The 14,400-nt window shown below is 44.1% G+C and overlaps 1 protein-coding gene across 8 annotated transcripts in view; it reads left to right on the forward strand.

The window, feature by feature from the left end:
• The window catches only part of LOC135913063 (rho GTPase-activating protein 23-like), a 163,993-nt gene that overhangs the window by 105,310 nt on the left and 44,283 nt on the right, over nt 1-14,400 (forward strand). For 7 of the 8 annotated variants that reach the window (XM_065445732.2, XM_065445728.2, XM_065445731.2 and 4 more), the window contains 6 exons: nt 890-967; nt 2,458-2,655; nt 4,364-4,550; nt 8,678-8,847; nt 10,743-11,045; nt 12,588-12,677. In XM_065445732.2, the coding sequence (XP_065301804.1) occupies nt 890-967; nt 2,458-2,655; nt 4,364-4,550; nt 8,678-8,847; nt 10,743-11,045; nt 12,588-12,677 (1,026 nt within the window). The remainder of the gene's footprint in view (nt 1-889; nt 968-2,457; nt 2,656-4,363; nt 4,551-8,677; nt 8,848-10,742; nt 11,046-12,587; nt 12,678-14,400) is intronic. The other variant, XM_065445729.2, reaches the window with a different exon arrangement.

Raw genomic sequence — 14,400 nt, forward strand, 5'->3', positions numbered from 1 at the left:
AAACTGTGGTGTTGGTCTGTGTTCAAAGATCCTATTCTGCCATAACCTTCATGCACCTTGTGATAGCATCTGTTGTGTATTGGGAGCCTACAAAGAATGAAGAGTAAACGAATGGTGTTACTTCATGTAAAGCAATCATAGAAATTCCTCATGGCTAATGTTTCGGGAGAGTGTAAACTTGTGTTCATTTTGCTCGTGTTGACGTCCTTTTTGGGTCCGGTGCAAGAACTCATGGAAAGTTTTTTTTTGTTTAAGTGTTTGTTTATTCTTTTGCTGAGACTTACAAAAATCTATTCGATATGGTACACAAGTTGCAGGTCTTCAACCTCAGCTGGACTGTCCTCTTTTGCACCTGTGATTGGCAGTATAACTTCACACTTGCTTCATTCCCGACTGTGCTACTCACATCGTGTAACTTTTTCAAACAAGCAGTTATTCACAAATGCCCTGGTAAATTCAGAGGTTGGGTAGCTGCTTGGCTGACTACAACTTTCCGTTCCCCCTGGCAGCTGTCTTTTTGTGAAGTGTTCCTCTAGCCGTTTCTTTAAAAATTCAGTGTCAAAATTGTAGAAGTACTTTGAGGACTAATGTATAGCAGCGCTTGGAGTTTGCATTTCTATGAGCTGTACAAGGACGTGGCAGTGAGAGTCGGCAACAGAAAGTTACCCAGACAAGAGATGGCTGTCTTCCTTGCATTTGAGACTGTGAGCAATATGCTGTCCTGAGCTTTGGTTTCGCAAGCTATGGTGTCGCTAGATAGGCGTATTCACAGCTCCGCACATGTGCTTGCAGTGCCGATGGGGCGCCATTACGGCTAAAATTCATTAGCATTGGCTTTCTTCACTGTGGTCTTTAGTCAAAAAAAGGTTTTACATCTTGTCCGATGCAGAGGTCAAGCGACCGCTCCTGGCGGCCTGTCTGGGTGGTCCTCAAGGGTGACAAGGTGTACATACTAAAAGACCGAAAGGTGGGCTTTCTGATGGTGTGTCTGCATTTTTGATCACTATAACAAAGTGCCTTGACCCTGGCTCAACCCCCCGCTCTGTTTGCTTAATGCAGCAAATTATAGAGGAGGTGGTGCTTAGAACCATAGCACTGGTGTAGCAAATAGCTACAAAATAAAGCTCTGTGAAACCAACATAAGCAGTACCCAATGTTTGCATTTCCTAGCAATTGTGTTCAGGTATATTAATGCAGCGTGACTGGTTCCAGTATGTGAGAGACACTCTGCAACAACCTGAAAGTAGAGCCATGTGTAATCAGAAAACGATAAACTGATGTGGGCAGCCTTGGATGTGGTCCTAGCTTGCAAAACTGTTCATTGTGTTGGGTTACTAAGCAAGTTACCATACAGTTAAAACTCGATCTAACGAAGCCCGATTTTACGAAGTTTCCTATCTAATGAAGGAATTTCCATTCCCCAGCAGGTACTGATAGGATTCAATGTTATCATCAACTCGAATTAACAAAGCAAACTTGGCCAAACTTGATTTAACAGTTTTTCCTGAAATATGTAAGTAAAAAACCGGTGATTTCTTTCTCATTTTGACACAGACGGGTTCTTCTTTGAGCCTGCGCTCTAAAACTATCGCGTTGAAACATCTAGGCGACACGGTCACATCCCTAGCTTTATTTTGATGAGGCTGCACGCTGCGCCCGTGCACGGAACAGCCAACTCAGCACTGCGTCATTATGGGTGGTGATGGTTGCTTTCATTATTTCATGGTTTATGTAACAGATGTCAGGATTAGTGGCAAATACAGTGACACAGTAGCTTCTGCGTGTCGCTACGTTACAATTTTACATTTCGAAGGACCGAAAAATTTCTTTCTTGATTTTACAAACTTCCTAATTTAACAAAATAATTCCAACATGGCTATCACTTCGTTTAAATCAAGTTTCAACTGTATTTGAATTTTGAACTCAAATGTGCAAAATTTGCGCAACAGTTTACCCACCTTCTTCCTGTGGTAGGTATGGTGCTCATTGCGAAAATATAAAGCTTTCTTGTGGCTACTTGCAAAGTCAGTGTTCATTTAGCTACAGCTTACTTAGAAATTTGCATCTTGTTTGACTTGGATTGCTAAAGAACATTTTTTATTTACCACTTTTGCATGCACTAGTAATGTTTAAATAACAAGTTTTTACGTACTAAGCTACCTGTATACATTTAATTATAATAAAAGTTTTCTGCACATGGTCAAGTACTTGTCATTTGATAAGTTGCAAGTTTAATGTTAAAACGAAATTGCATTTGACACAAAAATATTTTTGTTACATACAATATTCATTATAAGCATATTATTCATAGACACTGATATTCAAGGAAAACACCTTAGATTTACATCGTTATTTATGGTAATTCATTATATTGGAGCTTCACTGTAGTTGTTATAGTGTAGTATTGTATGACAATGTGATGCATGCTTCTTTTTTTAATCATTTGCCCTTATGCAGACCATAGATTTTGCCGAAGGTTCACGTCTGTCAGTACGCACTTCAATGAGCGACGTGGCACGCGACTACACCAAGCGCAAGCACGTGTTTCGGCTCCGCATGGAGACGGGCACCGAGTACCTATTTCAGGCTGACAACCACACCCGCATGATGCAATGGGTGGACGCCTTCCGGCAGATCACCGCCGAGGACTCTGAGGTTCGCCAATCTTTAAACATTGTCTTTGTGTTTCTCTTTACTCTTGTGAATAAGAACACAAACTTATTTCTCGGGAACAGTGCAATGTCAAAGCGAGTACAGTCGCCGACCGATTTTCCGGACTCCATAAATTCGGACATGCCCGATTATTCGGTCAGCTTCGCGGCACCGCCATCCTCCCCATAGACCACAATGTATAACAACTGCCGAAAGTTCGGACACCTTGCAACCTCTCGTCTGATTTTTCAGACACTTCTTGAGCCAACTAAGTCGAGAGCACCATGCACCGACTCTGACTGGTGTATGGTTCGACTTGCTGAACGCGATTTTTGTTGTGAACGGAGCTTCCTTGCTGCCCCACGAAGTAGCACTACTAGAAATCCCCGCTCATCATCATCGTTTCTGCCTGGTTCGCTAGAGTGGCTCTGCAGTAGTTTCGGTTTCAGCTTAGTAAGCCATGTCAAGACAATCCAGCAGCTGATTTGTGTCTTCGCGCACGACGCTGCGAGCAGGCCGCGTTTTTTCGTTTGTGTGACTGGCGTCGGCACGGTGGTGTTTGCTCTGTGTGCTCTGTCGAGGTTTCGGTGATCAACGCGGCATACGGAAACATCGCGTCAAGTCTCTAATGGCGCCGACAGTGCCCCCGCAGACTGCGCTGGGGAATGCCGGCAAGCGGCTGCCGGGAGGCCTAAGATTTATCGCCTTCCGATGTGCTCCCTACTGACGCGGCAAATATTCTGCTGAGACCTGCGCAGTGGTTGCATTGCGACTCCGGACACCGTCTCATTTGACAGTTTCACAGGTGCTGACACTGCTGTACTGACGTGCGCAGAACTCGACGACGGCGAGATCATTTGTCAGGTTTCTGCTGCACCGCCGGACGATGACTCTCGAGTCGGAAGATGACGCACCATGTGCTACGCTGCCGTCGCATGCGGAGCGTGTACAAGCAGTGACTGTGCTTTCAGCCGCCGTATGACCCTCTCCGAGATTCAGGCTTATCTGATTGCGCGTAAACGGAATAGCGTGCAACGGCGCATTCACGATTTCTTCAAGCCTACTGCCGAGCCCGAATAAGTGCGTGGAAATAAAGGATTTCATTTTTTTTTCTCAATCTGCTTTTTCGGACACCTGTTTATTCGGACATTTCCGCAGTCCCCGTGAGGTCCGAATAAACGGTCGGCGACTGTATAGTATATTCAGCACAAGGTGACAAAAAACATAATGAAAGATCTCACTAAAGGACATATATCGAGCATAAGAAGAGGGGAAAAAAGAAAGGGCAAGTTTTCAAAAGATTTTGCGGCAATATCTACAAAGTAGCTGAATTAAAAGTATTGTCAGATGATATTTAAATATAGATTATTCAGATAAATTTCTGAAGAGATTAGTTTGTTTTAGCGGCAGAGAAGAAGCTCTTAATTATCTTGCATTGTCATGAGTCAAAGAAAAAAGAACTTGAAGAAGGGCAGAAAGAAGACAAAATGAAATTGAGGAAGAAGAAAAGAGTTGCTGGGCAAATGAAGGAAGGTGTCACGCGAGAAAATTCCAAGTAACTGTATCTAACTGTAATGTTCAGGTTACTTTCAGACCTTTCTTCTTGAAAAAAATAAAAATAAAAAAGAAGGAAGGTGTCCTTAAGATAGGGTGAATGTATATGTGTCTGTTGCTTCGAGAAGCATGCAACTATTACCTGAATGCACCGCAGGTGGAGGAGCTAATGCGCAGTGACCAAACAGTACTGGAGAAAGCGCAGGCCTTTGAGCAGAATCGCCTGTCACCTAGCAACGCCCCACCAGCCGTGTTGCGGCCGGCACCTCGCAAGCTGGCTTTGCGTCACCGCTCGCCCACATCAGGATCACCCCGGGTGAAGTCCCGACGGGCCTCCCTCGGGGGTGAGCAACAACACCGCTTGCCTCTGCCGCCTAAACCACACTCCTTGCTGCCTCCTGTATAGGGATAACTGTCATTTATTTGGGGGCCAACTTGATGACATTTGTTATTTGCTATCATACAGCTAGGTAAATGTGATGGTGCAGATATATCATGCAGAGTAGTATACTTCTTGCGTGGTGATATTGGAAGCCCATAGGCGCCACTTTTATGATAAGTCATCTGTCCTGCTATAATTCCTAAGTGCAGTTAAAGTTACCTTCTTGTACCGTTGTTCGTGAACAAGAGACAAGAAGAAACGTCCGTCTCTTGAAACTTCAGTGGTGAAATTAGTTCACAGTGTTGCTGCCTATCTAATCACACAGGATTGATGTCAGGTTATGATAACTGTTGCCACGCACAGCAGCTGCGTCCATAGATGCATTGCTGTGGACGGGCCATCCCTGGTGACGCGGTAGACCACTTTGTCAGTGCGAGTGCTCCTCGACCTAGGGCCAATGCAGGATTGTACACACAGCGCCCAAATTCCGCACTTCAGTGAATGGTGCCCCATAGGCTGGGGCCACCTATGTTGGTACAAGGTTCATTTTGGTCAGCAGGACCAATCGAAATGACAATGCAACGCCGGCCAAGGGAACGGCTACAATCTACCATTGGCGCCAGCTATGCATGGTCGCGTTGTCTGTCGTGCAGATTGGCTTTACATAACACACTTGCTGCAAGGTTGGGAAAGCCCTTCTGTATTTTGGAGAAAAACTGGAAAGCAAAACTTTTTTTATGCAATAATTAAAAGATTGCTGCAAAACACAGGTTCACTACGAAACGGAGAACCGCATTGGTATTCAGTACAACAGAACGTCCTTAATTCATTAGTTTCAGAGAGAAAAAAAAAAGCCCTTCATTCTGTTCAACAGAAATTCTAATGATAAATGAATTAATATTTTCCAGAACTTCGTATACTGGAACTGAGCTGTAATCAGTGCTGTCATACTAATGTTGTGTCCCCCCTCAATAAGGAAACATTGTACTGTATGTCTTGACTTCTATGTACCTAAGTTACTGATAGCGTGCTATATTCTTGTTATGCAATGCTAGAAGACTCTTAAGCATGTACAGCACTGTGTTTTTCGGCCCGAAATTTATACGCAATAAATTTGCGAAAAATTTTCAGATATTCAATGTTTGATTCAATATCTTTTTTTTATTTGTTTCGAAATTCCATTCAAAATCTACTTTTCTATATTTGCACACTCTTAGAATTTATTAAATTGATACATGGCTCAAGTCTTGTCTCAACTTCTTTTGGATAGCTCAGTTACCTGCGATGAAGAAAATGTGATAGACGATTCTTTCGTGGTTGCCATAAAGCTCTGAAATTAGTCCTTCTAAAGATATGCATAGCTGAGAAACCTTCGTGTATACACTGTGATATATACAGGGTCTCTACCAACCAGGATGACCGGAAAAACTGAGGGAATTTGTGCTTCTATCAGGAAAAATAAGCTGTCATTTTATTGAAAGGGAATGGAAGTAGCCCTAATTCTGGCTCAAGTAAAAGAGAGGAATCGTAACAAATTGTCTTTGAAGCCATGTCATTGTCTGGAGGTTGCCAGTGTACAATCAACAATAGATTTTTCTGACGCCCGATTTTTGGGACATGCCCGATAATGAGGATGACTTCGCAGCACCACCGCGTGCCCCATAGAGTCCGTGTATACAAGAACGTCTGAAATTTTGGACACAGAACTCTTCGCCGTCTGATTTGCCGGACATTTTGCTGCGACTGCAGGTCTGAAACGCTATTAATCAAAAATAACAGTACCGTTTTGATTACCTCGCCGCCTCGAACTGGCGCTGTTGCACGCAGGTCTGCTGGCAACCATAGCCACCACTGTGGCAACGTGAGTCCTAGCTGCTTCGATGTTCTGTATTAAGGTCTTTGGTAGCTCATGAGTGTCCGGGCGCAGTCTGTGGTAGACGCAGGGAAGTGTTCATCACCGGCAAGGGGAGCAAGGAGAGGAGGCGCCATGCCAGTAGCGCTGTCCGAGTGGGCACGTGGGAGAGCGCGAACATACACGTAGGGGTGCGCGCACATTGGCGACAAACCTTGCAGCCATATGGCTGTGATTGCATCCTATGCTTGCGGCCACGGCGGCATCCATTCGTAGAACAGTTCAGACAACAGCAACAGAGGCAGTCATAGACAGGCTTTTGCCTGTCGCAGTTTAGCTCAGCAAAATTCCCATAGATTTTTAAGGTTCTTGCCCTTCGGTGCCGTGTTTTATCTTCGAAAGAATTCGCCAATGCCAGAAATGGCACCAGTGGCGGCTCTGTAATCCTTGCGATTGGCTTTGAATCTTAGAAATCGCAGTGCGTTGCATAATGCCGGTTCCCAAATGGCAGCTTCGCCTCAGCACAAAAACGTCACGCAATGAAGCATACTTAAAGTATTGCGGTGAAGCTTAACAAGCGTGGGAAGGGGCAATTATCACGGGACGCAGGATGTATTCCCTAATTATACACACGTGCACCTGCCGTCTTCTGTCACAGTGTGAGCACCAATACGCCTAATAAGTGTACTGGCAAACCGTCAGAGCTTTTTCAGACGTACCTGTAGCGATTTGAGCCCTTAAGGGCAGTAAAAGACATGCATTCAATTTTTTGCACTGCCCGATTTTTCGGACGTTCTCACGGCTCCTAGGGTGTTCTAAAAATCAGACGTTGACGGCACAACCGACCAAGAGGATGCTTCAAATGATCTGGGAGGCAAACGCACGGTTGAACGAGCACGAGAACAGAAAGGACCTATGCTTTGAGGAATGAATGGTAAAGGAAACCTGCCGCTGCTTCTTTCAAGGAGCTTGACCTCAAAAAACAAAGTGTTGGCTGACGCCAGAATGCAAGTGTCCCTGATCCAAACCGAAATGAACTCTTTAAAGCAGTGAAATGCAACACTGAGGCATTGTGCGTGGGCTGAGCATATGTCAGGCAGTTGAGGTTGATTTTCCAGCTGCTGAGAGAATCTCACTTGTGACAAAGTTTGGGCCCAATACCAATGAGCTTGCTATCAATTGATAGAAATATCTCATTTTCGAAAATATTTACTTCTGTATGTATCTCTTTTTTATTATTTGAACATTTTCGACTCGATTTGCAATGGGCTTTATTTAGTTTTTTTCTAAGATATTTTATTCGCTGTGCATTCTACTAACGCTTCCCTCCAGTTTATTATTTTAAGTGGAATAAACACTACTCCTTACTATTAAAACTGCATTAGGTCGATTGTTTAACTTTTTAACATGCTTACCAGAGAGTGATAGCATCGGGTGACATGACATCAGCATCAGTTCTGTGTCGCTCAGGGTATTTTGCAAAGGCACTCAGGGAAAACCTGGAAAACTCTGGGAATTTGAAGATGTCAGCTTGGTTGACACCCTGATATATAATTTTGTACCTTTTATTCTTTAGTGCATCACAGTGGCTATCCTACATAGGCTGCATTATTTGTTTACGTTAGGACTGCACAGTCTTTAGTATCGTTTGATGTGTTGAACATTATTTGTAACAATTTGCATTGAATTGTTCGAATGCGGCAGAGCGATATGCACAGGAAGATTTGGATTCAATGTGATCAGCAATGGTCGAACAAAGAACATGTCTACATACTTCAAATTTAATTCTAGGGTTTTATGTGTCAAAACCATGATCAGATTATAAGACACACCTTAGCAGGTGGGCTCCACATTAATTTTGGCCATGTGGCATTTTTCAAATGGGCCTATAATTTTAAATGCATGAGCATTTTTACTTCACCCCTATCAAAATGCAGCTGCCACAGCCGAGATTGAGCCCGAGACCTTGACCTCAGCAGCGTAATGCCATAGCCTAAGCTACCTCGGCAGGTGAAGGAGTGCCTCCAGATCCAACTCGTTGACGCAGGCACTTGTCCTCTTTAGGGCTAGCAACCCTTGTCAAAATGTTGGCTCTGGAAAGGTGCCTTGTTTGACCACTGTTTTAATTTTTTCGCATGACAATGCGAGAGAAAGACAGCTGAGACAGCCGACTTGTGTATGTTGCCTTACTCTGGTTAAGCTGAAAATGGATTCTGTGATGTTCCCTGTTGACACAGCTGCCTGTGGTGTTGCTGCAGATGAGCCGTCGTTAAAGGCGGTGCACATGTGGCGAGGCAGGGTGGTGCATGGCTGGAAGAAGTTCCACGGGTCGCTGGCTTCCCTCCCACCAAAGGGGCACAGCATAGGGGTGCCCCTGCACGAATGCCCACCATCCCACGAGAATCAGGTGCAGATCAATTGTTCACTTTTCCCGAACACTTGCAGCCGTGCTAGTGTAGAAAAGAAATGTGACTATGGTGCAGTGATGGAACAGCTGCGCCAATTGTAACGAATTCTACCAAGAGCGATCCTGTACACCATCCTGCTACAAAATGGCATTTTAACGGAAAATAGCACCGAGCCTGCGAGAAAGGAAACATTTAAGAATTGGAGCCTTGTTTTGTTAATGCTGCCTCGCTAGTCAAAATGAAAGCAAAACGTAAGGCAAACTATCATGGTGATCATCATCCTGGAAGTCGGTGTAGAGGTTATGGCAACAGATATAGCTTATTTCAGTCATCTTCTCGTGGAGAAAAGAATGAGCCTTAGTCATGCATTCACTGTTTTCACCATTGTTGCATTTCTCTCCAGCAAAGGTTCAAATGTCAATGTGCTGTCTCGTTCGTTCGACAGTTTGGTATCCATAGTACCGGTGTGGCACGAACATAGCTTAAAGGGACACTAAAGAGAAAAATGATTTCTTCTGCATCAGTAAATTACCTTTCTACAACACCAAAAACGCCACTCTTACCATGATAAGACTCTTGTTAAGCCAGAGAAAGCGCAAGAACGAAAGACGGGTGGCGACGCCTCCTTGACGTTCCCGCTCCTGGTGGCTGTGACATCATGGATTTTGATGGCATCTTCTAGGAGCTACCTAATTATATAGCAGTACAGATTGACTACATTGTGTTGTAAAGGAACCAAATATTAAACATGGCAAGTTTCGAGAACCTTTACTCAGCCAATGCGGCCAAAATGCAAAAGCATACTTTGGAATTGCTGACGTCACACTGACGTGCCGCCGTCGGGGTTTCGGCGTGAAATTCAAATACTGATACTTTATCTTCATTTTCGCATCTAATAATCAAGCTGTTATATTGAAATGACTGCCTGCAGGGTTCTCAAACAATGCTTTATTAGTCTAAACTGATTTATTGTTTCGCTTTAGTGTCCCTTTAAGGAGGATGTTGGAGAAAAAAAATAAGATGTCTCAGATCAGGTTCGCTTCCACTACATTGTTTAGCACAGTCACTGGTGCTGCTTTAAAAGTGTTTTGTTATATGCATATTCAAAGATTGGAATATGAGAAAGGGGGTGCTTTTGGGTTGTCGCCTTATTAAGAGCGTGCAGTCTGCTTCCAATGGCACAACAACGCATGTGCAGGGACATGGATAGGTGAAGATGCCTATCACAATAATTGGGTTCATGGCGAACGCTGTGAAAGTGATGTGCGACACACCGCGAGATTAACTGGCACCAGAAAATGAAACTGAGTGCATGCTGGCATCTTCATATGGCATGAGTACCGGAGTACTATGGGGAAGCTGCCATGGTGGGTGCCTGCCACACTCGGTCACGTGTGCCTTGCGCCTTTTCTTGTTTATATGGGATTGGGATCTAGCAGCCAGAAAACATGCCATACGATCGCAGTTTGGCGATGTACTGAACATTGATGCCAAGAGATTGTGTTCTCCAAGTTTCGTATTAATCAGAAAAAAAAAATAGTTTAACTGTATTGGGTCATTTTTTTTTTTGTTCTTCATCGTGAATTCTGGTGCCAGAAAATTATACAAAGTGGGATCGTATTAACGAGGTTCTACTGTATTAGCTTTGCCTCTCCTCTGGCTAAACTGCGTCAGAAGATGTTGCTACCAGTGCTGTTGCTGCCGTGCAGCTCTGTGGTAACCCTGCATTTTGCAAACGGTAATACCTTTATAAGCTAAGTCTCTCTATTGTACAGAGGTTTGACAGTATCGTTATGGGAAGCTGCGCTATGTTGGTCTTCACCCTTAGGGGTGGAGGCAGAGTAGTTGAGTACTTCTTCAGCTTGGTTCACACTGCCTGCCTGTGCATGTGCAGTATGTCCCATGGCTGGTGAGCCAGTGCTGCCGCGTCGTGGAAGCAAAGGGCCTGGAGACCGTGGGTGTGTATCGCATCCCGGGCAACAGTGCCGCTGTAGCCGCCCTCTCTGCCACAGTCAATGGCACTGGCGGACCACTGGACTTGACCGACCCTCGATGGGGTGACGTGCACGTTGTCTCCAGCCTGTTGAAGGCCTTCTTCCGGCAGCTGCCCGACCCCCTGGCTGGCTTGTACCCGCGATTCATCGCCGCTGCCCGTGTACCTCAGGGCGCTCAACGTCTCGCTGCCCTTCGAGCACTGGTATGATGTGATGCTCAACGTCGTTACCTCTTGGAAGTGTTTCTGCACAACTTTTGGTGTACAGGAAAACGATGGTAGAGTTCACTTTGTGCAAGTTGGTATTTCATGACATTGTGTGTTGGATGTTAGTGCAACTGAGAATGAGCAAAGGAAAAAATCCCCGTCTCCTATTTCTTTTGTATTTTTTTGTATTTTTCTGTCACTCATTCTGAGTTGCGCTAATGCCATGGCAGGAAAGGACTTGCTGGGATCCTTTTTCTTTTTGTCACACTGTCTGTGGTAAGTGTGGAAATCGCCTGTTAAAAAGAAATACAATGTTTAATGTCGAAATAAAAACGGGAAGCAACAAAGCTTATTAGTATGCTGTTTGTAGCTCCTGCCATCCAATTGTGACGAACAAGTGCGAAATGAGAGCCAGGAAGTGGGAAAAACTATTGTTCGCCCAACAGTGGTACAAAGCTACGAAGGAAACTCGAATGGATTTCTAAAAGAAAAGTAAGAAAGAAAACCTTCGCAGTTAAAGAAAACATCCTCCTGGTACAGGGAGTGACTCTGAGACCAAAGGCTTTCTTGGGTAGTCACCCTACCATTTGGGCTAGCTAGGAGGCTAGCAGATCACACTGCGAGGTCGAATTAATTGACAACTCAATGCGCAGGGACACTATACTGAGTGCCTATGTCCAAAACCTAGTTACGTTGACAGTGTGCAGTGTTCATGACACGACCATGTGGTCCATAGGTCACAGCGTATGCAGTAGAGATGACAGCCAGATAAGCTTCTCGGCAACAGATACAATTAATCTGCCATCTACAGCATGAATTCCAGGATTACTCCAGTTCAGCTGTGCCATCAGGGACTTGGCACCCTAGTAGAATTTACTAGGCAAGTTTCAAACAAATCATTATTCATATGATTAGAACTATAAAAACTGCATTAAATGCGAAGATAGCCAAGTGAATAAAGCAGGCTGTTGGTTCACTGACATGATAGAGTCCTGTGGCCCTGGTCGATGAATAGTGTGTAGAAATTGGGCTGCATTACGCATTGGCAATTAAGAGTAACTGTGTGAGTGCATGCACATGCGTTTGTGCATTTGCACATGTGTAATGTCCAGTGGGCATTTTAAGTTGACATTCTTACATCACATTATGATAATAAGTGCAACTAGGGAACCTAGTTTGAACGACCCATTCCATGCCTCCATATGATCACCGAGTTTTTTTTTTTTTTATTTATTCAAATACAGCCGGATAGTACCAGGGAGTCGGTTCAAATTATCTAGCATTTTGAATTGTTTGTGCTTTAGTTATCGTCCACTGTGCATTAGTTGTCACAGAAAAGAACACTTGGCTTTCAGTCATTTGCAACTACGAAAGTAAACTACAATGGCTACAAAGTGATGGCAGAAAGAATCAGTAATGAACAAACATAGCCTCTGAGCTAGTGCTGTGATCCAAGTGCCCTCAAGGTTAACGAGTGCCAGGGAATTGTGCGTGCCCTTTATGCATGATTTTATCATCTTTTCTTTATTTTTGTGATAGGTACAAGAGCTTCCTGTGCACAACTTCGAAACCCTCAAGTTCCTCATGCAGCATCTCAAGAGAGTTGTGGCCCACAGTGAAACCAACAAGGCAAGGCCTAATGCTTACTTTAAAGCAAAGTACAGCTGAACCTCATTACAGTTAAACTTGGAGGTAATAAAATAGAAAAAGTTCAAAATTTATCTCTATATCCAGGTTTTCATTACACGCAGTTTTTGCGTCAAGACTGGCGTGGGTCATGCAAAAACAAAAACAACGTGGTATAGATGGGAATCGAAGTGAACTCGCCTCTTAAATATTTATTTTACAGACAAAAACTGGGTAATTTTCACCTGTTGCTTTTGCATGATCGAAGACACTATGTGGCGCTCCAAAGAATCTAGAGCATCTAAGGCTACTTCATGCTGCGAGCCGACAGAACAGTGCAAAATGTCCACTGCATCTGTTCGGTCTCGTATTAGGCACAGAACATAGTGGGTCTGCCTCTGTCAAACTGTCAAATGTTTTTTACAAATGCGGCACATCTATTCTATAGCTACGTCACCATTGTCGGCATGCCATAAGTTTCTATGTTCGGCATCTCCAGGCACTGCACCATTCGTGCATAGTATATCTCAAGCTTCAGCGACATCAGATGGATTTTAGGGCTCCTTTTCGTCTTCGCAACATCCAGCTTGGATGAACTTGCCTATTTGAGCCTTGATGAAGCAATTAGAGATTACCTGTGCTTCGACTTTCCACTGGCATGCGGCTAGCATCTCGATAGCTTGATAGATGTTGATCTTCATGTGCTAGTCTAGATGAATGTCAAGAAGAATCTTATCTGTCAACCAACGGCGGTAGCAACACTTGAAGCTGCTCATAACCCCATCTGTCTAAGGGCTGTATCAGGGATGTGTAGTCAACAGGAAAATAGTGTAGCTCAATTTTTGCGTGCTGTACGTTTTCTACATGGTACATGGAACAGTTGTCTAGCCAAAGGTAGATTTGGCAGCCTTGTCACGTAACATCTTAGTTGAACATTTTTAACCAGTCAGGAAAGATTGCTCATAACATCCACACTTTGGAATTGGCCGCATATTTAACTGGATTTCGCCTCATTCCCTTAAAGCACCTGCGCCGGGCATTTCTCCCAATAACTAACGGAATTTGCATGTTACTGCCATCACTGTTGGAGCAAAGCAACACCATTGCATGGAGTTCGCTTTGTTTGCCACCATGGCAGTCTTCTCCTTTTAGTGCCAGCACACGAGTTGACAGCATCTGATAAAACAAGGCTGTCCATCAGCATTATAGGTGTCGACCACCTCATAGCAGCTCGAAATACCAGGCAGCTCCTCGGCCACCCATGAAGCAGAAGGCAGACTCGCCGCTAATCACTTTCTTGATGACACCGTATTGGTTCCTAAATCTTTGCAACTCAATCCTGCACTTTTGCATGTGTCTGTTCTTCCTTGCTGATGCTGAAGAATCAAAGCTTTCATTGCCTGTTCCAACCAGGCTCAATTTTGTGCATATTCAAAACAAGGCAGAGGAAACTAAATAAAAGCAGGAATTTTGCGTTTATTCATGATGTCAAGATTTGGAGAAATCAATAAACGAACACCGTAGAAGGTGAACGTATTTTGCTAGTAGTGAAAATGCGAGCTTATGAATGGGCTAATGTAAGGGGAAAGATACGAATTAATGTAAAAAAGTGCTCAGTTTTTGCACCACTTAGGTCATGTTTTGGTTTTACTTTTGAGAGAGCGCACATGCATTGACAGGTTATTGGGCATTGTTACCTGTAGACTATGCATTTAAAGGGGCCCTG

This window comes from Dermacentor albipictus, chromosome 1 (assembly GCF_038994185.2).
Source record: "Dermacentor albipictus isolate Rhodes 1998 colony chromosome 1, USDA_Dalb.pri_finalv2, whole genome shotgun sequence".
In the NCBI taxonomy this organism is placed as follows: Eukaryota; Metazoa; Arthropoda; class Arachnida; order Ixodida; family Ixodidae; genus Dermacentor; species Dermacentor albipictus.